The sequence below is a fragment of the Castor canadensis genome, chromosome 13, assembly GCF_047511655.1.
Source record: "Castor canadensis chromosome 13, mCasCan1.hap1v2, whole genome shotgun sequence".
NCBI classification, from domain to species: domain Eukaryota; kingdom Metazoa; phylum Chordata; class Mammalia; order Rodentia; family Castoridae; genus Castor; species Castor canadensis.
This window is the reverse complement of record NC_133398.1, coordinates 79,708,501-79,729,610: the sequence shown is the minus strand read 5'-3', so window position 1 is coordinate 79,729,610 and position 21,110 is coordinate 79,708,501. Positions and strand designations below refer to the sequence as shown.

The window sequence follows — 21,110 nt, the reverse complement described above, 5'->3', positions numbered from 1 at the left end:
CTCTCCCCCCTACCCCCTCAATATCCAGCAGAAACTATTTTGCCCTTATTTCTAATTTTGTTGAAGAGAGAGTATAAGCAATAATAGGAAGGAACAGGGTTTTTGCTGGTTGAGATAAGGATAGCTATACAGGGCATTGACTCACATTGATTTCCTGTGCATGTGTGTTACCTTCTAGGTTAATTCTTTTTGATCTAACCTTTTCTCTAGTACCTGTTCCCCTTTTCCTATTGGCCTCAGTTGCTTTTAAGGTATCTGCTTTAGTTTCTCTGCGTTAAGGGCAATATTTTAGAATTTAAAAAGGATAGAGTGTTGTTAAGTATAAAATGAGAGATTAAAATATTATGCATAGTATGAAAAAGAACACTTGAAATATAGACAAAAAGATGGTCAGAATATAGTGAATGCTCAAAGTAACTTTGAAATTGAGAGTTTTTCCATTTATGAGTTCCACATTTTCCAAATATTTTATGATACGCATGTATTATTTTACAAAGTAATTAAGATATAAACCTTAGGTGACATGGGTATTGGTTTCCATGGGTATGTAGCAGTGGTCTGAATTCTCATTCAGTCTTTACACCCTTTGTGTTGCCATTGACGTTGATCATTTAGTAAAAGAAGCCCTTCCTCAGCTGGGCATAGTGGCTTGTGCTGGTAATCACAGCTACTCAGGAGACAGAGATCAGGAGGACTCCCGTTCAAGACCAGCCAGGGAAGTTTGAGAGACCCCCATCTCATCTAATAAAAGCAGTTGTTTGTGTGTGTGTCATTCCAGTTATGTGAGCAGCAAAACAGATCATAGTCCAGGTTAAGCTGGGCATAAACACTAGACCCTACTAAAAAAATAGCTAAAGCAAAAAGAGCTGGGGGAGTGGTTTAAGTGGTAGATCACCTGTCTGGCAAGTTACAAGGCCTTGAGTTCAAACTCCAGTATCACAAAAAGGAAAGAAAAAAAAAGGGAGCTTTTCTCAAGTTCAAGTTCAGTCATCTCTTCAGTGGTTTTGAATGACTCTGACTGGGAGGATGAAGCCCAGGAAAGAGACACAGGACCTCAAAGGTCAAGGGAGTGGAAGGGAGGAATGGAGGACCCAGGTGCATGTCCACGTGGGGCTAGATGAAACAGATGAGGTCCTGAGTCTGCAAGGGGAAAGGTGGAGAGATTGTGAAGACCTATAAGAGCCTCGAGTATAAACTCCTGGATGTGGCATCTGTTTTAACTAGAGAGAACCAGTCTAGAATGGACAGATGTACCTCCCTCAAAAGTGGGATGGCTCAAAATGAAAATTAGGGAGCTGTGTAGCACAGTTCCTTTTGGGACTCCTCAGGATGTAAGGATTTAGGGGATTAAGTCTAACTTGTTGAAGTTGAAGTGATGGTGGAAAAATAATGGTGCTGCCTCCAAAATTGTCTTTCTAGGCCACTGTGAAAAGGAAAATCCTGAACAAAAAATAAAAAAATTAAATGCTGTCGGTAAAATAACAATTCTTTCCCAAGTCATTAGGATCCAGAAAGAAGTATGTAAACTGTATTTGAGGTTATTCCATTGAGAACATGCTGTTTTCAAAACTAGCAATGAACAAGTTGAGGAAGAATGGATTCAGCTAAGAAGGCAAAAGAGAGGTTAAGTAGCTAATGATCCAGGCTACCAGTCTGGCCTGAAGGGATCCAGGGACTACACTGCTCAACCAAAAAGGCCTCAGGCAATACTCAGGTGGGCTTTGACTCCTACCCCCCACCTATCCACAATGGCCGCTTACCCGTGAAAACGTAAAAGGAGGTTCAAGTGTACAGGGTCTCAGCTATGCATAGCTAAATTTGCTCAGACTGACCTCTATCCCCTATCTTTCCTAAATAAAAGATTTTTTTTTTAGAAAAAAGTATTCTCCATCCTGGCAAAGAGAAGGCTGAAGGAAAGTTGGTTGGGAGGGTGATGATAAAAAGAAAAGTTCTGAGATGTCCTAAATTTAATTATAATGGTCAAAGGATGGTTTGGGGAGAGATAAGGAAAGTTAATCAGTTAACTGCTATAGAAAAAACCAATAAAAAGATGGTCTTACATTCCTGAATGTCTGTGGAAACCTTGACTACCATACAAATCCTACCATTGCTGACCATCCACCATCACTGTAACACTACCCTGTTCATGTAAAAACTTTCTGGACTGCTAATCCCAACTGATGCAGAAGCAACCTGTATGGCTCCTTATAGACTGTCCTCCTATCTCCAAGCCTTCCCTGCTTCCTGTCATCCTGCCCCTCTTATCTAGAGCCAATGTAAGGTCAATATAAATAATTTATGTTTTTCCTAAATTCTCATTATAAATTTACCCTTGGCTCCTAGGTCAGGTGAACATTATCCTATCATCAATCCCTGCTGTGGTGCTTGCAGAAACTTGTCCAGGTCCTGGTCCTTTTCTGGTGCATCCAGAAGGTTGCAACAAGCCCTTTTATTTCAGAGATTCCTAGGTCTCAAGAGTTTTGGTTTAGTAGTGATGAGAGCAGAGACTCCAGGCAACATACAATTATCTGAATTGATGAAGTTTTAGTTTTATCAGGCAATGAGGCAATTAAGTTACCTCATAGTCCTTGATAGCCTTTTGTCTTTTCTTAATTCATTTGTTTCTGCTCATCCACCAGGACACCAATTAAATTATGACATTTATGAGAAAATTAAATATAAAATGCCTGTGTCCTAAATTTGTAGATCCTGGCAAATGCTTTTGCTTTTACCCCGTGACCCAAGGTACATCTCTCAGAAGAAACTAATTATGATCTCCCAGTCAATTATTATTTTTTAAAAATTTGTTAAAATTTTTTTGTGGTACTAGGGCTTGAACTTGGGACCTTCACCTTGAGCCACTCCACCAGCCCATTTTTGTGAAGGGTTTTTTCCAGATAGGGTCTCACCAGCTATTTGCCAGGTCTGGCTTCAAATGGCGATTCCCCTGATCTCTGCTTCCTGAGTAGCTAGGATTATAGGTGTGAGCCAAAGGCACCTGGTTTATTAAAAGTTTTTTAACAGGATCTTGCTATATAGCCCAGATGTCTTCAAACTTGAGATCCTCCTGCCTCAACCTCCTGAGTAGCTAGTATTAAATGTGTGCACCACCACTCCTGACTTTATTATTTTTTAATTAATTATTAGAATGAATCTGGACCAGGGGGCCAGTGGGCCAGAGTATCCTATTTGGCAATATCATGGCCGTGTTCCCCAGCCTTGTGCCATCTCTGTTTTGCCGGCCATGCCCCCAAAGCCTGCACAGCACTGCACAATATTCACTCTGCAAGGCTGTGCCACTAAGGCCTGCCAAGCTGGGGACACACACACACACACACACACACACTCACGGAGTTGTGCACTTACAACTGTCACCACTACACTATCTAAAACAAATGAAGAGTCAAGCATGGTGGTGCATCCTTGTAATAATCTCAGCACTCTAGAGGCTAAGGCAGAAGAGTTCAAGTTCAAGGCCAGCCTGGGATATATAAGGAGACCCTGACTCAAGAAAACAAATAACAACAACAACAGCAAAGAGAATGAAGAAGATCTATAGTTGGAGCTATGGAAAAAAGGTAACGGATGAGCATAGACACACCCCATTTTTGTAAAGTATTTGTGCTAATATATGTATAATTTTTTAAATGAGGTATAATCAATGTTAACAGTAGTTACGGTTGCTTTGTTAATTTTTGTGACACCTGAGTTATTATGATGATATCTATTTCTTCTCAGAAAAATAAAAATGGAGAATAAATACAATGATTTCAGCTCAGGGGGGAAATCTCTGTATTCTGGGGACCTCAGTAGAGTGATAGCACTTCCTTCTTGCTTTTTAAACTTTTGATGGATGTGATGCCCAGTGTTCCCAACATCAGTCTCTCCCTCTGGCTCTCAAACTTTCTCTGGGTCACACAAGTTTAGAAATGCAGAAGGTCAGGAGTTCAAATCATCTTACACGCAGAGCCAGTGTCAAGAATGGTACCCTGTTACCAAGGTGACTTTATCACTATGTGCAGAGCTGACCACGGGCTTCTGTCCTCCCTTTGGAGGAAAAGGTTGCTCAGGGCATCTCCACAGCTCTCTGGTCCTTGCACGGGTATACTCCTCCTACCACCTGCCTCCCCTGGGGGCCATGACTGGTGTGGATCAGGGACCAACAGTATCGTAAGAAGCACGTTAGGTTTCCTCCTGCCCACTCTGCGTCTTCTGACCGCAGTGGTGGCAGCCATAGATGCAGAATGTCTCCTGCGGAGGCACTGAGCCCTCTGTTCCACCCCACAGCCAGATTTCTGGAACAGTGAGCTCTCGTGGACTTGGAGTTAGTCAAAGGGAAGTAGCTCAAAGCCCCTCCTATAAGCTTCACTTTCTTTGGAAATAACATCCTATTAACCCTAGAGACTTCTTTCTCTCTTATTGCTTTACTTGGTGATTTGGCAGGAAGGACTAAGACATATGCTGTGCTTTAGTGTGTGAATTTTGACTGCAATATTTTTGAAACAAAACTAATTTCAATGAAGTATTTTTGAGAAAAAATGTTCATAGAATTTTTAAGAAAAGGGAGGCATATTGAGAAATCATAGTCTGACGATATTGCAGAAGCTTTTTGATGGAAAAATTTACTACAGGACTTTAGATGTGGAAAGTTAAAGGGAAGACAACTTTGTGAGAGAGTGATGAAAACACTGGTGTAAGCTCACTGTGGAGCCCTGAAAGCCCTCATTCTGATATCCTTCTGTCTTCTGTAGGTGGGTTTGAAGTGCTTTTGCCTAACAAATGCAGCTTCCTTTAATGGGCAGCTGAGTCTGAATGTGTAGGCACTTGCTGGCTTTAAAAAGAGCTAGGAAGAAGTGAAGATTCAAGTAGGCACAGTGCTGGGCCCTTTGCAAAAGGACCAAGGTGATGTACTGGCTCCACAGCCAGTAAGAAGAAACTTCAGTAAGAAGTCTCATTTTGTCAGTACAGAGGATTTCACTGGGACAGCATATTAAGACTGTGATCCGGAAGACTGACATGCTCAATATGTTTTCTTATATTGACAATGCCGAAATTCTGACAATGTGTTTGGAACTGTTTCTAGGTGGCATCTATTTCATCCGATTATCACTGTTGAGGGCTTGAACAGCACTGGTTTTAGGCATTAATAATAAGTCTTTTGTCTTCTGAAATTCCTTACTACTTGTTGTGCTTATGTAAAGAAGGAGTGTTTACTTAGCAGAGCTATTCATTTGCTGACTTTACAAGGTCATGTTTAGAGATGTATGCACTAGGTGATAATTAGTTTTGAATATGTTGAACACTTTCTTACCTCAAGGGCTTTGCACTTGCTATCCTGAGATAGCCTTAGGTTCTACTCCCTAACTTCAGGTCTTTACTCAAACATCTCTTTCTCAATGACGCTCACCCTGGCTCCCTACTCCCTTTTCAGCATTTCTTCTTTTCCATTTGTCATTGTCTGATTATTTGTATGAACAGTTCCCATGCACTAAATTTGAAGTGCCACAGGGCTGGGATTTTTATTCATTTGGCTCATTGCTTTATTCCTGGGGCTTAGAACATGCCTGGCGCAAGCAGGTTTCTACAGGTGGAATGATGGTAATGCATTGAATGGATAAAATTGCACATGTGTCACTTTGACTTGGGCATGATTTGTCTGTGAATAATCCAGAACCCATTTTGAACTGTTTAAGAGCCATCAATATTAAGATTGAACATTGGCAGACGCTGGAGGAGCAGAATGAAAACAGGAGGATATGATTAGCAGAGGTGGTAATGTAACCAAAGCTGGACTTGAGATGTTGCATCTTGCAGATAACTGGGACTGCCTGAAGGGACTGAGGACTGACTTTCAGAAGGCAGTCATAGCTGCTGGAGAAACTGGCATTAGGTGGTATCAGTTATCCAGAAGCAGCCCCATTTATCCAGAAACCAAGGACCAGAAATTCCCCTCATCCAAGAAGGTCTAGATGCTGCTTATAAAAGAAAACAAGTGACATTTGTCTTTCTGAACTTGGCTTTTCTGGTTCAACATGACGATCTCTACCATTTTTCTCAAATGATGTAATTTCATTCCCATTACAGAAGACCTTTAAGTCTTGGTGGTCAGGGAGTAGCCATATAAATATTTCTAGCAATCTCTCTCCACCTTCCCAGATACTAATAGATTAAAATTTAAAACTCTCTGAAAAAAAAAGATTGAACATCAGTGAGTCTTTGGGTACATAGAAAGGTAGAACAGGAAGGGGTCTACAGACCTGCTGTGACAGGTACAGAGGAATGTTGGGGTCAGAAATCTCTTCTGGGTTCAGTGAACCAGCTTCATTGCTGACCTCACAGGTGGGGACATTGATGCAGAGTGGACCAGTTCCACAGAACCTCCTATGACCTGTCCCTGAGTCCTGAAATCAGCTCCCAGTCTTTTCTGCCCTGGTTTTACTCTTGTGTTTTCTTTGCTTGCAGTGCCAAGGTCATTTGTTTGTGGTGAAAACAGCTGGAGAGGGGCCCTGTACCCTCAAGTGCTCAGCCTCCTGTGAGGTGAGCTCTCATGCCTTCAACTCACATACAGGGTACACAACTAGTTCCATTTTTTTTTTAACTCTAGACAGGCCAGAGTCTGTCTGAGCACAGTATCCATAGTACTCACCTTTCCACTGCCCTCCATCTTGATTGTGTTGGTGGTTACTGGCAGGAATTGGGAACTTACAAGTATCCAAGATGCTTTGAGTTTGTGTCTGTCACTTTTAAGACACACTAGCAGGCAGCAATTGTATCTTCTGGTGATGTCCTTTCTGTGTGGTCCAGCATTCTTGGCCAGAATGAAAGTTCCTGTCATGATTTTGGATTGTGGCATGTTTCCTGATGCCACATCTTGGTGGGTTATGCATTAAGCCAGGGATTTGCATTGGCATATATTCTCTGCTGGACTTGCCAGCTGAGAGGCAGATAGGAGAGTGTCTGGGCATGAAGATGGCACATTTTGATGGAAGTGGTGGGGGAGGAAGAGAGTGTTGGAGCCTGGGAGCTGAAGCATGGACTGGGGTTGGCAGATGTGGGTAAATGGCATTGGAAGAGACCATGACTAGGAAAGAACTTGATGTGTGGGAAGAATACCAATCAGAAGAGAGGCATGTGGCACCCAGAGAATTCTCAATGTTTTGTACTGGTGTGTATGGCTCTGACCTATAAGATGATTTGCACCGGGAGGAATGGATCATAATTATTGCAGTTGTGAGAAGAGGTGTGGCATGCATTGAGTTCATGATTCTCATTTAGCTCTTTTCTTCTTTTAAAAAAACAATGAGTTGGCTTATATGAATCAATGCACAAATGTTCCACATCTTCTTTTGTGTAGGTTGAAGGTTAAATGCAGAGCTATGTCTGGGAATGAAGAATTCTAGAAAAGAAAGTAAATAGGCCAGTAATTTTGATGCTACACAAGTCTAAACCCTGGATGTCTTTAGCAGGCATATTTAGCACTCTCTTCTCTCCCTCAATTCCCATGCTCAGTCCTTGTAAGGACACCGAAGTCATTACAGCTATTGTGGCATTGAGGGGTTACGCAGGGCAGAAGAATCTGGGCTCACTGCTTTCAACCATAGATTCTGGAAACAGCTCTGGCCCATCACAGATTCCTCTGACCTATAAAATGTGTTGTTGATCTTCTTACTGTCTGTCTCACAAGATTTGGGAGGAGAAATGAGGTAATGTCTACTTAAACCTTTGAGCTTCTCAGAAGAACAGTATTTACAGTAATGTGATTTTCTAATGCATTCATTTGTGTTGTAATGGAGTGTAATTCCATTTACCTAAATTTCTTTAGGTGCTCATAGGATATCTATCTGAGTGTCCTGACTTTGAGAGGGGCCTCCAAGGCTGGAACCCTCAATGAATGATTTCTCATGTGAACCAGATCTACATTTAAGAGATTTGAAATGGAAGCTGGGAAAGGAAGGCATGGGAGCTAGATTTGGTGGTAATGAGGGAAGGAGGACCCTAATTATCTCCAGAGTGTATGGCACACTTTAAATCATGTTTTACTAAGAATTGATATCTCAATATTTTTTAAAAACTGTGAGTTAATTTGAATTTATAGTATGACATACAGGATGACTCACCTGCACCACTGATCCTGCTCCCCTTGACTCTGATAGGCTCTAACCCAGCCTCCTTCAAGAGTTGCTTTGTTTTGTTCCTTGGGCTCTAGTTTTTAAAAAGAATTTGTTTCTATCTCTGATACTAGCAAGTCCATAAAATACGAACAAATTTTTAGGCTCATTTGTAAAATACATAGTAAGTTATTAGGTAATGCTTTCTCTTTGTTCTGGACATAAAACAATAGTAAGGTTTTTCTGTTAAGACAGTCATGAGCAGTCTAGCCTTTTATAAGCCCTTTGGAACAGTATTACAAGTAAGTTGGCATTCTAGTCAGGCTTCAACGGAGAGGTTAAAACAAATGAAGAAAAGCAAGGGAAACATGTATTAATTTATGTTAAAATTATCTGTATTGGGCAGTTTTGATATGGAATTTTCTAGAAGCAATTGGTTCTTTGGAAGTTTCAAAAGGATGTCAGCCTTCTATAAAGGAATTTTAAGTAACTATTGAAAAAGGCAGTGTGTGTTCACTTATAGAGAGATGACTATATCTATTTTTTAAAGAGAAATTACTGTAATTTGTATTTTCAACCAATTCTACTAATAAAATCACGCTCCTTTTTTTTCCTGAGCGATGAAAATATTATGAGTTCCATTTACTAAATAATAGAATATAATGCAGAGAGAGTAAATCTTACCACCCGAAATGTGCCACGACAAAATAAATCCTTACCAAATTGTGTTTACTTTATTACACTTTATGTGAAGGATATACAGAAAAAGTAACTTTGTTTCTTAAATTAAGAGGCACATTTTATGTAAGGGAACGGTAAAAGAATTCTATGCAACCAAGCTTCAGGACAAATGCTTTTTTCCTAAAAAATAGTTATGACTCAGAGATACAGTTCCAAGGAAGTTGTTTCTTGACAATTTATTTTCTGTTCTTGACAATTTGTTGGTTTGAATGAACATTTTGGGATGTTTATGCATTATGCAGTGTTTATAGTCTCATGTAAAACTTCATGATAAATTTAAGATTTTTCTATCACTGGGTATGAATATGGATAAGGCATACTTTAAAAGATCAAAATTTCCCTCTTTCTATTGATCTGATGTTTTATTTGCATTTGTTTCAGGATCGAAGCAAACGCTTGGAGAAGGTCCACGTGGTTATCGGACCTAACTCATGTGACTTGGATTCTCTCATTTCTGCCTTGACCTATGCTTACTTTCTAGACAAGGTGAGAGGAAAAAGCATTATATTGTTTATACTTGAGTTCTTATGTGCTTCTAAAAACAAACATTTTCTAGGGAAAGGAGGTTATTAGCTTGATTTCCATGTTCTGATTTATTGTCACAGAGAATAAAGTATAGTAATCTATTAATCAATGAATATGTATGAGCACCTACTATATGTTAAGCATTGTTCTAGTATTCCTTACTGACTCTCTTCATAAAACGTGGTTTCAATAAACTTAATGTTTTCAAATAAAACATTAAAGTGTTTATAATAGTTGATTCCCTTTGTGAGAATTCAGAAAACTGACAAAAGTAAGGATCAGAATTTCTGATTTTCTTTTATCATTCTGTTGTGCGACCTTACCTTTGGGAGTAGAAAACTATGTGCAGAATAATTTGTAAGAACATTACACAAAGCACAGAGTATAGTGGCTAGAATTTTCAGAGACAGAGTATGACTTGTCAAGTCTATGTTCAAATATTTATACATGTTCAATGTGCCAGACTGTTCCATAAGTTCTTGTTCAATTTTGCACTTTTGCCCTGATTTCGCACACCAACGTCATTCTCAGTGATAATCTCCCTTGAGGGAGAATCTTTCTACTCTATGAAGCACAGACATACTCACCAAAATGGAAAATACCTTTCAATAAATCACTTTTAAATTTCCCTTCCATGAGATCCATAAGCCCATGACGATGGACTTTCCTGCCTTGAAGTCTAAAACATGTATATTACAAATGTTTGGGTGCTATTTTCAAAAATTTCACACAATTTTTAATTTTTCAGAGTCTGTTTTGTTTTAGTCCAATTTTGTTTGAATCTGGATCCCTTGATAGTACGCCTAGCTGATCTAGAGTGATTTAAATTCACATGAAACCCATTCTTCCAGAATAAACAGTGGGTGGCAAGCATTGCTTTAGGGCAGCAGCTGACAAAAATGATGGGGAAAATATTCTGATCTCGACATGTGGGCTTTCTATCAAATTTATCTTAAAATTGGTGGAACTTTACAAGAGAGAATAATTAGTATGAGGAGATAAATGTACCCAAATCAAAACACATATATTAAACACTACCTTATTAACCAGTGTTTTTGACACCAAGAAAAATGCTGTTTTCCAGAGAACATAGAGTTGAGTGAACCAGATTGATTTTTAGACTGATAGTGGCATATGTACTTTTTTTTTCTTTTATTATTCATATATGCATACAAGGCTTGGGTCATTTCTCCCCCCTGCCCCCACCCCCTCCCTTACCACCCACTCCGCCCCCTCCCTCTCCCCCCACCCCCTCAATACCCAGCAGAAACTATTTTGCCCTTATTTCTAATTTTGTTGTAGAGAGAGTATAAGCAATAATAGGAAGGAACAAGGGTTTTTGCTGGTTAAGATAAGGATAGCTATACAGGGCATTGACTCACATTGATTTCCTGTGGCATATGTACTTTTAAGAAAATTAATATACCACCACACCACCAGCTATAATATATCAAATGAATATATGATATCTAACAAAAGGGGTGGAAAAAATTATGAGAGATAAAAGATTGATAGATAAATATAGACAATATAAAAAGACCAATGGAGTCTCCTCTCCTTTGAAGTCTCACCACTAAGTATAGAAACAAACATGACACTACTGAAGTCACACACTGGGAATTTTCTTGTATTTCTCCGCCTTTGTCTTAGTTTCTGACCCCTGACCCCCTTCTAGTGATCTGTGCATCCATTTCAATTTTCCTGAGGACCTGGCTACTTTTCTGAGAGCATTAACACATAGGATAAGAACAGGGCTTTGCAGTGTCCCATATGTGATCGCATTTAAATCCTTCTCACTCTGGTAGGTGAGCCCCATTCCACAGATAGGGAAAGTCAAGGCTCTGAGAAGAAAATGACTTTCTCCAGTCACACGGCAAGGCTGGGCTAGAACCTCGTTCTGATCCAACTTGTATCGTAGTACCCATCTGCTCTTGACTCATGCATTGATTCTTTTCTGCTTCAATATCAGGAGTTAGACATAACATTCCATCAACTATACAAAGTAATCAGTACACACATGAATCACAAATGATTCTTGTGTACTCACGAGTTAGTATTAGCATGCCAGGTGAGAGAGAAACCACCCTGGTGGGACAGCATTGTGTACTAGAACAGGGGCTGACACCTTTATTTTATTCAACAGATATTTATTAAATGTTTGTTGTGCCAGATGGTTCAGGGGCTGGAAAACATAACTGAACAAAACTGTCTAAAAGTCCTGTCTTCTTAATGATAGAAAAGAGACAACCAAATCTGGCTCTTAAGTGATTTGGCATACACAGTGTTTTTTGTATTTTTAAAACTTAATCATAAAAATTCCATGTTGCAGATAACACCTCAAAATCTAGATTTCCAGATGTTCTTGGATAAGTGAAAGGTTTGAGTACAGTAGGCTTGGATTTCTGCCTGAGAACAATTGGCTGGAGTAAGTGGAAAGAGTCCCATTTAGATGGGGTATAAATGCCTTTCTGGGTCACTCCAGTCCCCACCTGACCTGCCTCCGTTATTCAAATTCTCTTATTATTCCATAAAGACACACAAGTTTGTTACCCTGAACAGAAAAATGTGTGTGTGTGTTTTAAATTGTGGAAGCATTGAAATAAGACTTAAAATATTTCAAGCAAGATTTGAGAAGTTCAAGTAGAGTAACAAGTTTGAGATCACTGGGCCACTTACAGTGGCTAATGAGATACTACTTGGGTTCTAGACAAATGTGGGTATGGATGTCAAGTGGCTTAGTGCAGATAGTCCCTTCTCGGATTTCCCTCAGGCTGGAGAAGTTGTAGTTCTATCTTCCCTCCCTCTGTTTTCAGCAATTCAGTCACCTTTTCTTTTGGTAGGTCAGTCCACCTGGAGTTCTCTGTTTACCAGTGCTAAATATCCCAAGAACTGACTTCAACTATTTCACCGAGACAAGGTTTATCTTAGAAGAGCTGAATATCTCTGACTCGTTCCACATATTCCGAGATGAAATCAATCTGCATCAGCTGAATGTCGAGGGCAAATTGTCTATAACACTCATTGGTAGCAACACCCTGGCAAGGTAAGACTTGTTGTGAGGCTCTGGAGGTTTGGTTGCTTCATGAATGTTCTTCTGGGCAATTTTACCTTGCTCAGGATTGTTGTGGTTTAAAGAGATATATTAAAAACAGAGGGCACTGGGCTGGTAGAGTGGCTCAAGTGGTAGAGTGCCTGCCTATCAAACGTGAGGCCCTAAGTTCAAACTCCAGCACCACCAAGCAAACAAACAACAACAGAGGGTATTTAGAAGGAATTCTTTTTCTTTCTTTTATGACAAAAGTTGGGCTAGGCCAATTCTGTTTTTACTTGGTATGTCATCTTTGGATGGAAAGTTCTTATAAAATTGACCAAAATTATAATTTAAAACCATCTCCCCCATTCATTTAGGATTTGTAAAAGTGTCTGAAAATAAATTCCAAGAATGTACAAAATCATAAAAGTCCATTATGTCTCAACAACCTGTATAAGTAAACATTTAAATTCTAAATGAACACTACATACACAGATTTTCAGATGGAAAATATCTTTCTTGGCATAATCTGAAGTTGCCATGACTTGTCAAAGCTAGAACACTTTTCTAACTACTTGCTTTCCAAATCTGGTGAATGGAGAGAAAAAAATGGCAACTTAAAAAATATGTCCAATTTATTTTATATAATAAAAATAGGTTAAAATATAAAAGAAGTCTCAGCAGTGAAACGGAAAAAATGCATGGAGATGGGCCACAAAAGTCATTTGATCATTGGTTTGTTCATATTATATTATAAAAGAAGGGCAGAGTTTTAAAAGTGCAATGTCTTAGTTCAAACTTATCTTATGGACAGGAAACCTAACACCCAGTATCATAAATGGCTTATCCAAAGGTATCACATAAATTAATAAAAAAGTTCAGATTAGAACTTGGACCTTCTGCCTCCTTCAATAAGGACTTAAGAGTTGCTAATTGGCGCAAGAATTTAAAGGTACCTAAGAGTAATAAGACAAATTCTCTGTGTGCAATGACTTACAGAGATGCCCTTATGATAAGCTCTCCACTGCTACTGAATGAAGAGACCCCAGTTAAATGCCTTCATAGCCTGAGATGTTTGTGTTTTGTACAGTTTTGTCAGTTTGCTAATTGAGGACCTTCAGCAGTGAACATTGATGCTAATATTCATGAAACAAAACTTTTTTTGGTACTGGAGTTTGAACTCAGGGCCTTGCTCTGGCTAGGCAGGCACTCTACCACTTGAGCCATCCCCTAAGCCACCCAATAACTTTTAATTTGGTAATTCTTTTTTGGTGGTACTGGGGATTGAATTCAGTGCCTTGTACTTGATAGGCAGGTGCTCTACCACTTGAACCATGCCCCCAGTCCTTACTGAATAATTTTCAATCAAACCTTTTAGTAAATATACTTAGGTATGAACATATTATGTTATCCATCATACAATTCATTTAATTGTAAAGGGTTTTGAAAACAATCTGCCTAGGCAGGGCTCCTTTTATCCCTGTCATATTTGAAAGAAATAAAATTCTTTTGAACAATTTTTATCAATCATTGACAAGTGGCTGGAAATTATTGGTGGTTTCTTTGAGTGACTGTGGTTATCTGTTGTTTTTGTCAGCTTTCTGTCACGATAATAAAACACCAGACACAAAGCAGAGAGGTTCAAGCCCTTCAGTTTGGGCCTGTGGTGAGGTGGCACGTTAGCAAGTGTAAGAGCAAAATGGTCACATCTCAAGTCAAGAGCAGAGAGACTAAAAGACCAGGGTCCCACAGTTACCTGTGAGGGCACCGTCCAATGACTTAAAGACCTCCTACTAGGCCCCACCTCTTAAAGGTTCACAGCACCTCCCAATACCTCCACCCTGGGGACCAAGCCTAAATTTACGTATGTGCCTTTAAGGGAAGCTCAAATTACTCCCAAACTATAGGATGGGTATCAGGATAATCACATACTTGCTAGATTGATGTGTTAACTTTTTGAAACCAACTCATGCAGGTAGACATGGGTAAAACAATACAAAAAGCCAAAGGAGGTATCATGGAATGTATGTGTGTTAATCAAAAATGGAGGAAGAGTTTTGTTGCCAATTAAAATGGAAAAAGTTATGCTAACTGTGGGACACAGTTGTAATCTTGGGATTTGGGGATTGTTTTTTGAAATAGAATGCTTTTTAAAAAAATGAGATTTTTAATTTCTTTTATCTTACTTGTTTTTGACAGTCAGAAAGAATAAGGTTATTTTTCCATACTTTTCTTCCTGTTTTTGATAAAAATCCACCTCTATCTCACATATAAAACGATATTGGAAACAGACCCAGTGTCACTTTTTTATACACCACAGTGGCAGAGTGTGCAAGTTTTGGAGCCAGATTCTCAGAGTTTAATTACTAGCTAGTCTGCTTACTAGTCTTGTGATCTTGAACCAGTTTTTCTTTTTTGGGCTATACTGGGAGTTGAACTCAGGGCCTCATGCTTCCTAGCCAGGTGCTCTACCACCTGAGCCACACCACCAGCCCTTTTGTATTTTTTTTTTTTCTTTTTGAGACAGGGTCTTGCTTAGGCCCTGGCTGTCCTGGACCATGATCTTCCTATTTATGCTTTCCTGCATAACTGGGATGATAGGCATGAACAACTACATCCAGCCATTGGCTGAGATGGGGTCTTATGAACTTTTTGCCCAGGATGGCCTCAAACAGTGATCCTCCTGATCTCTACCTCCCAAGTAACTAAGATTATTGTCTTGAGCCACTGCACCTGGCTTAAACACATTTCTTTCTTTCCTTTTTTTTTTTGCAGTAATGGGGTTTGAACTCAGGGTCTTCACCTTGAGCCACTCCACCAGCTTTTTTTTGTGAAGGGTTTTTTCAAGATAGAGTGTCTTGAACTATTTGCCTAAGCTGGCTTTGAACTGCAAACCTCCTGATCTTTGTCTCCTGAGTAGCTAGGATTACAGGCGTGAGCCACTGGTGCCCGGCTTAAACACATTTCTTAATCTCTTTGTGCTACACTTTCCTCATTTGTAAAGTGGGGATTTTACCAGATCCCATCTCATAGGGTCATTTTTATAGAATGAACTATAACACACCAAATGTGTTAGTGTCTGGCATGTATAGAAGTTCCAGAAGTGTTAGCTATTATTACTTCCCAACAGCAAAATAAGAGATACAGTTGCTATGGAGTGAAAATATTCTAAGAATCTTAGGTAGGTAATTAGTTGAAATGAAATATGAACAGACATAGAATAAGTTCCAACTCTTTGGGCTGCAGGGGTGGCTCAAGTGGTAGAGCATCTGCCTTGCAAGTGTAAGGTCCCAAGTTCAAACCCCAGTACTGCCAAAAAACAAAACAAACAAAACAGACTCTTTAAGGTCATGTAGTTTACTCATGTTTTTGGCTGTTGAGAGGAAGTCATTATTTGTGGGTGAGCGAAGACTAAGTCATTCCAAAAACTGAAAAAGCAAGCCCTAGCTCTTTCTCTTCCTCTTCTCCATTTGCTTTACAGTGAGGACAAAACTTTGGAATCAGCAGTTGTCAAAGTCATTAACCCCGTTGAGCAGAACGATGCTGAGGTGGAGCTGCGAGAGTCTTCCTCTTCTCTCGTGCTGAAAGAGCTTCTGCAGGAGGCTCCGGAGCTCATCACCGAGCAGCTAGCTCATCTCCTCAGAGGTGAGCCATGGCTCTTTCTACTAAACACTGGAAGGCGTAATGGAGTGGCTCTTACCCTGCTCGTGTAGAGAGAGCGCGATCCATTCCTGGTTAACAATCCCTTAAAAGACCCCAGGAAGCTTCATCAGAGAGGCAGGGAGTAAAGAGTTTGTTAAAGAGTAGCATTATGCGAATATTAAAAATATGCTTTTAAAAACAGGTATGAAGGGCTTGTTTCACTAGACAGGAATATTAAATAAGCTGCTGCACCTCTGTTGGAGAGTTGGTTGGCCTTTCAACAGCTTCCAGAGGTGAATTTTACACCGCGACAGCATGAGTGTGGATTTGAATTCCACACTCCTACCTTGAAATAATCCTGGGTGCGTATATATGCTTTATTTATATAATAATCTTTAGATGACAAAATATGCACCTTTTATTTTGATGACATTGGAGGAGGTCTTTCCTAGCGGTACCTCCTTTTATCCCCCATCTTGTAACATACTCCATCTTCAGCCTGGTTTGAACACTGAGGTCATGAGTGCTCTGTCATCAGTAATATTTGGCTTTCCCTACACATAGGTCCACATCCATGAGTTAACCAACCTTGTATTGAAAATATTTTTTAAAATTCCATATGGATTGCACATGTACAGACTTTTTCTTGCCATTATTCCCTAAACAATTCAGTATGACAGCTATTTATGTAGCATTTCTACAGTTCTGGGCATTATAAGTAATCAGAGCTAATTTGAAGTGTACAGGAGGATTGTGTAGGTTATATACAACTATTGTCCTATTTTACGTACAGATTTTGATATCCCCAAGAGTCCACAGACACTGAGAGGTAACTGTACGCTACTAATCCCTCTTTCATCTCCATCATTGGTGCTTACTATTTCCAAATAGTGCCTTTCAAACTAGAAATTGTCTATTAAGTGTGGTGCCATGAAATCCCCACAAAAGTTTATTTTCTCATGTAGGACACTGGGTTTTTGTATAAAGCTTTCTTTTCTTCCAACAACCCATTTTGGACCTAGTGGACACAGATTCTTCTCAGAAGTGTTTAACACAGGAAACTGAAACATAGTTGGAAAACAGATGGAAAGAATTTAAAAAGAAGGAAGACCAAGAGTATATTGACTCAACTCTTCTGGGGACTCTTAGAAGAACAATTTAGAAGGGAAAAGGTCCAAGAGTGATACAGTTCCTCTAAAGGTTTTAGAACTTAAAGCCCCAGTAAACCTACCTTCAATATTTTTATGGCAGATGGATATCTTTAAAACTGTTCTTTGGAAAATGGTGCCTTCAGCTAATCTAAGCAAGCACAATCAATTCTTGTTGTAACAGAGCAGAAGGGAAATAAAAGCCAAAAGGAATCTCAGCAAAGAAGGAAGTTGTTCAACAGTGCAAATATATAGTGTAGACAGGCACTAAACTACCAAGTTTGATTTACTATTAAAAATCATGTGAAAAAAAAAATCATGTGTTAACTTGGGTTATAATACATATACACATGGAAATGTCATCACTAAACTCCTTGTATAGCTATCTTAAACAAACGAAATGTCTTTTTTTCAGAAACAGAGAACAGGAAGGAAAATCAGGTCCTGTCTGGGGTTTGGTAGTAGTAGGAGAGGGGAGGATGTAGGGAAAGGGTGTAGGAGAGTGAATATGGTGGAAATAATATGTACTCATGTACGAAATGGAAAACTGAGACCTCTTGAAACTATTCCAGGAATTGAGGGAGGGGGGATAAAGGAGAAGGATGGAGGGGGTAAATTCAACTATGCTATACTGTAAGCTCTTTTGTAAATGTCACAACGTACCCCCAGTAAAACAATAATATGATAATTTAAAAAACTGTGTATTATTTAGTAGGAAAGAGGGTAGTCGATGAAAAGCTCATCATGATTTTTATGAATAGCCAAGTAATATGAAATCGTCACATGTGAGGACACAGACACACCTTTGTTGCTGCTAACTGATGATGCTTGGATTTAGGGAATTAGAAGGGATGCAGACCTTCTGGTTAGTTATCTTCATTTCAGTTTGCAGAGCCACCAAGATACAGAGCTATGGTAAAGGATATTTTTTTTCATTGACATCACAGAGCTCTCCTAAGGCTGGGCTTGGAGGGGCATTGGGAAGCTGGCAGGGTGTAGACATCACTTCCTTGTTGCCTGGAAATGGGAATGTGAGAGGATGAAGATCTGCTGCCAACACAGCACTGTCATGAAAGATCATGACTCACTTAGCCTGGGGACTAGAAGATGTAGGCTTATTGCCATAGAAAGAGAGCTCTGGAGACATTTGGCTAACGTGTACACGTGTGGTTTTGCATGTGGAGAGGAGATGGCACATCACCAATCAGTTTTGACAAGAGGGAACCAAAGGACAGTGATCCAAAGAGTCTGACCTTAAAGAAGTGACCTAAATGTTTCATTCCATGACCCATGTGACACCTTCATGTGTCTAATTCTCACCCCACCTTAACATGGCCCTAATAGAACTCTTTTGGTCCCTGAACTCAACCCTGAACCTTCTGGATTCCAGTTTCCCCATTTCACTAAAAGGTTCTGTTGACCACTCAGGGCACAACCTGGGAGATATACTTGATTTTTTCCCTTTTCCTCCCCTCCACATTGATCCATTAGCAGGTCTGCTGCCTCTGCATCCAGACATACTGGGTTCCATCCACCATTCCATAATCACCACTAGTGACCCAATGCAAGCTGTCCTTCTGTTTCTCCTTGACTGCCCAATTTTCTCCTACTTCCTTCATAAAATCTATTGCATATGAAGTAGTCAAAAATGTAAATCATGTCACGTCAGTCCTCTGCTTACAACTCATCACGCTCAGCTCATCTTTCCTCTGCCCACTGGGACATTATCTGCTGAGATGTCCTCTGCGCTCCAGGTACAAAGGTCTTCCAGTTTTCCAAATATTCCAAACGCTTCCCACTTTTGATTATCTACCTAAGCTATTCCCTCCTCGCGAAAGGCTTGTTCTATCTGTCTTCTTGTCTCTCTTTCTATCTGCCCTGCCCATAGACTCTTCCTCCCTCTGTATCTCACTCCAGAATGTCAGCTTCATAAGAAAAGAGACTTTGTGTGCTGTGTGGGCTGCTTCACCATTGTGTACTGTGCCTAGCACATGGTAGACCACCAGGAAATACCATCATGAAGGGTGTTGTGCAAGATTGTTTATATGCTTGCTGTTTTTATGACGCCATTGATTTCATTAGCTCTGTGATTCTTCAATTTCCATTTGATTTCAGCCAATCCTTCTGATATTCTTTATGGCTAGAATTTGGACATTGTTCCTTCTACTAATAAACCTTTCCTTTTAATCATGGTTTTAGCCTTTAGAAATCCTAGTAGAATTTGGTTTTGGTGGTTCTGGGGTTTGTACTCAGGGCCTCATGTATTCTAGGCAGGCGCTCTACCACCTGAGCCACACCTGCAGCCTTTTTTGCTCTGGTTATTTTGGAGATCGTGTTTCACTTTTTTCCCGGGTTGGCCTGAACCATTATCCTTCTATTTTAGTTTCCCGCTGTAGCTGGGATGTCAGGTATGTACCACCAGGCCTAGCTTTTTTTCTGTTGAGATGGGGGTCTTGCAAACTTTTTGCCTGAGCTGGTCTTGAACTGTGATCCTTCTGATCTCTGCCTCCCAAGCTGCTAGGATTACAGGTGAGAGCTTCTGCTCTCTAACATTGCACATGGATTTTGCCTATTTTTATACCTTATATAGATGGAATCATGGTCTACACTCTCATTGTCTTTAGATTGATATGTGGTCAGTTATATGTCATTGATTTATTTCATTATTTATGCCCTTCATTCTTGCATAGAATATTTGAGGTAGCTTACAAAAGTGCATGCAATACAATAAAAAAAAAAAATCAGGGGGCACGAGTGTTGCCACTGTGGAGCACGAGCAGGACCCGGTGGGCGCGCTCCCCACAGCCTCTCTCCCCTTGCCAGAACCAAGTTGGGCAGGAACTTATCTATTTCCTGCACTTCAAGAAGAATTGAAGTGTTCCTGAATTTCAAATACCTCATGCAAAATATCTCCTGAAATAAGGGGGAAAAAAACCTTTGAAAATCTTAATGTTGAAGTTAGCAATGCCAGAAAGGCTTCTGTCTTAAAAAACAAAAAATCGTGTAGTTATCAATTTTGCCCCGCAGGCAGTCAGTTCTATGGAGAACTATGTTCTGTGTCTTGACAGGGAAGCATCCAGATGCATGACCTCTCGACATATTTCAAGGTCAAGGCAGCATTACCTCCAGATCCTGTACAGTTAGGGCAATGTTTTTCTTATGGTGGAACTCCATTTTGGTGAAAGATGAGTTTGGATATTTATTTCTTTTTTGGGAAACGAGAGGTTACAGCATAGATAGCTGAAGGAGAACGCAATATATGCATCCATGGAGACAACATGGATGGGGTCACCTGTGCCTCTTCTGCCCGCCACGGCCTCTCTGGACAGGCAAGGGGAGCTAGCGCAGTTAAGGATGAGGATGATGGATTTGATCCAGCAATACCACTCTTGGGGATATACCCAAAAGACTGTGACACAGGTTACTCCAGAGGCACCTGCACACCCATGTTTATTGCGGCACTATTCACAATAGCCAAGTTATGGAAACAGCCAAGATGCCCCACCACTGACGAATGGATTAAGAAAATGTGATATCTGTACACAATGGAATTTTATGCAGCCATGAAGAAGAACGAAATGTTATCATTCGCTGGTAAATGGATGGAATTGGAGAACATCATTCTGAGTGAGGTTAGCCTGGCCCCAAAGACCAAAAATCGTATGTTCTCCCTCATATGCAGACATTAGATCAAGGGCAAACACAACAAGGGGATTGGACTTTGATCACATGATAAAGCGAGAGCACACAAGGGAGATATGAGGATAGGTAAGACACCTAAAAAATTAGTTAGCATTTGTTGCCCTTAACGCAGAGAAACTAAAGCAGATACCTTAAAAGCAACTGAGGCCAATAGGAGAAGGGGACCAGAAACTAGAGAAAAGGTTAGATCAAAAAGAATTAACCTAGAAGGTA

The 21,110-nt window shown here is 40.0% G+C and overlaps 1 protein-coding gene across 9 annotated transcripts in view; it reads left to right on the top strand.

The window, feature by feature from the left end:
- Prune2 (prune homolog 2 with BCH domain) overlaps positions 1 to 21,110 on the top strand; it is a 268,230-nt gene that overhangs the window by 41,537 nt on the left and 205,583 nt on the right. For all 9 annotated transcript variants that reach the window (XM_074052086.1, XM_074052083.1, XM_074052090.1 and 6 more), the window contains exons 2-4: positions 9,231 to 9,335; positions 12,215 to 12,417; positions 15,887 to 16,050. In XM_074052086.1, the coding sequence (XP_073908187.1) occupies positions 9,231 to 9,335; positions 12,215 to 12,417; positions 15,887 to 16,050 (472 nt within the window). The remainder of the gene's footprint in view (positions 1 to 9,230; positions 9,336 to 12,214; positions 12,418 to 15,886; positions 16,051 to 21,110) is intronic.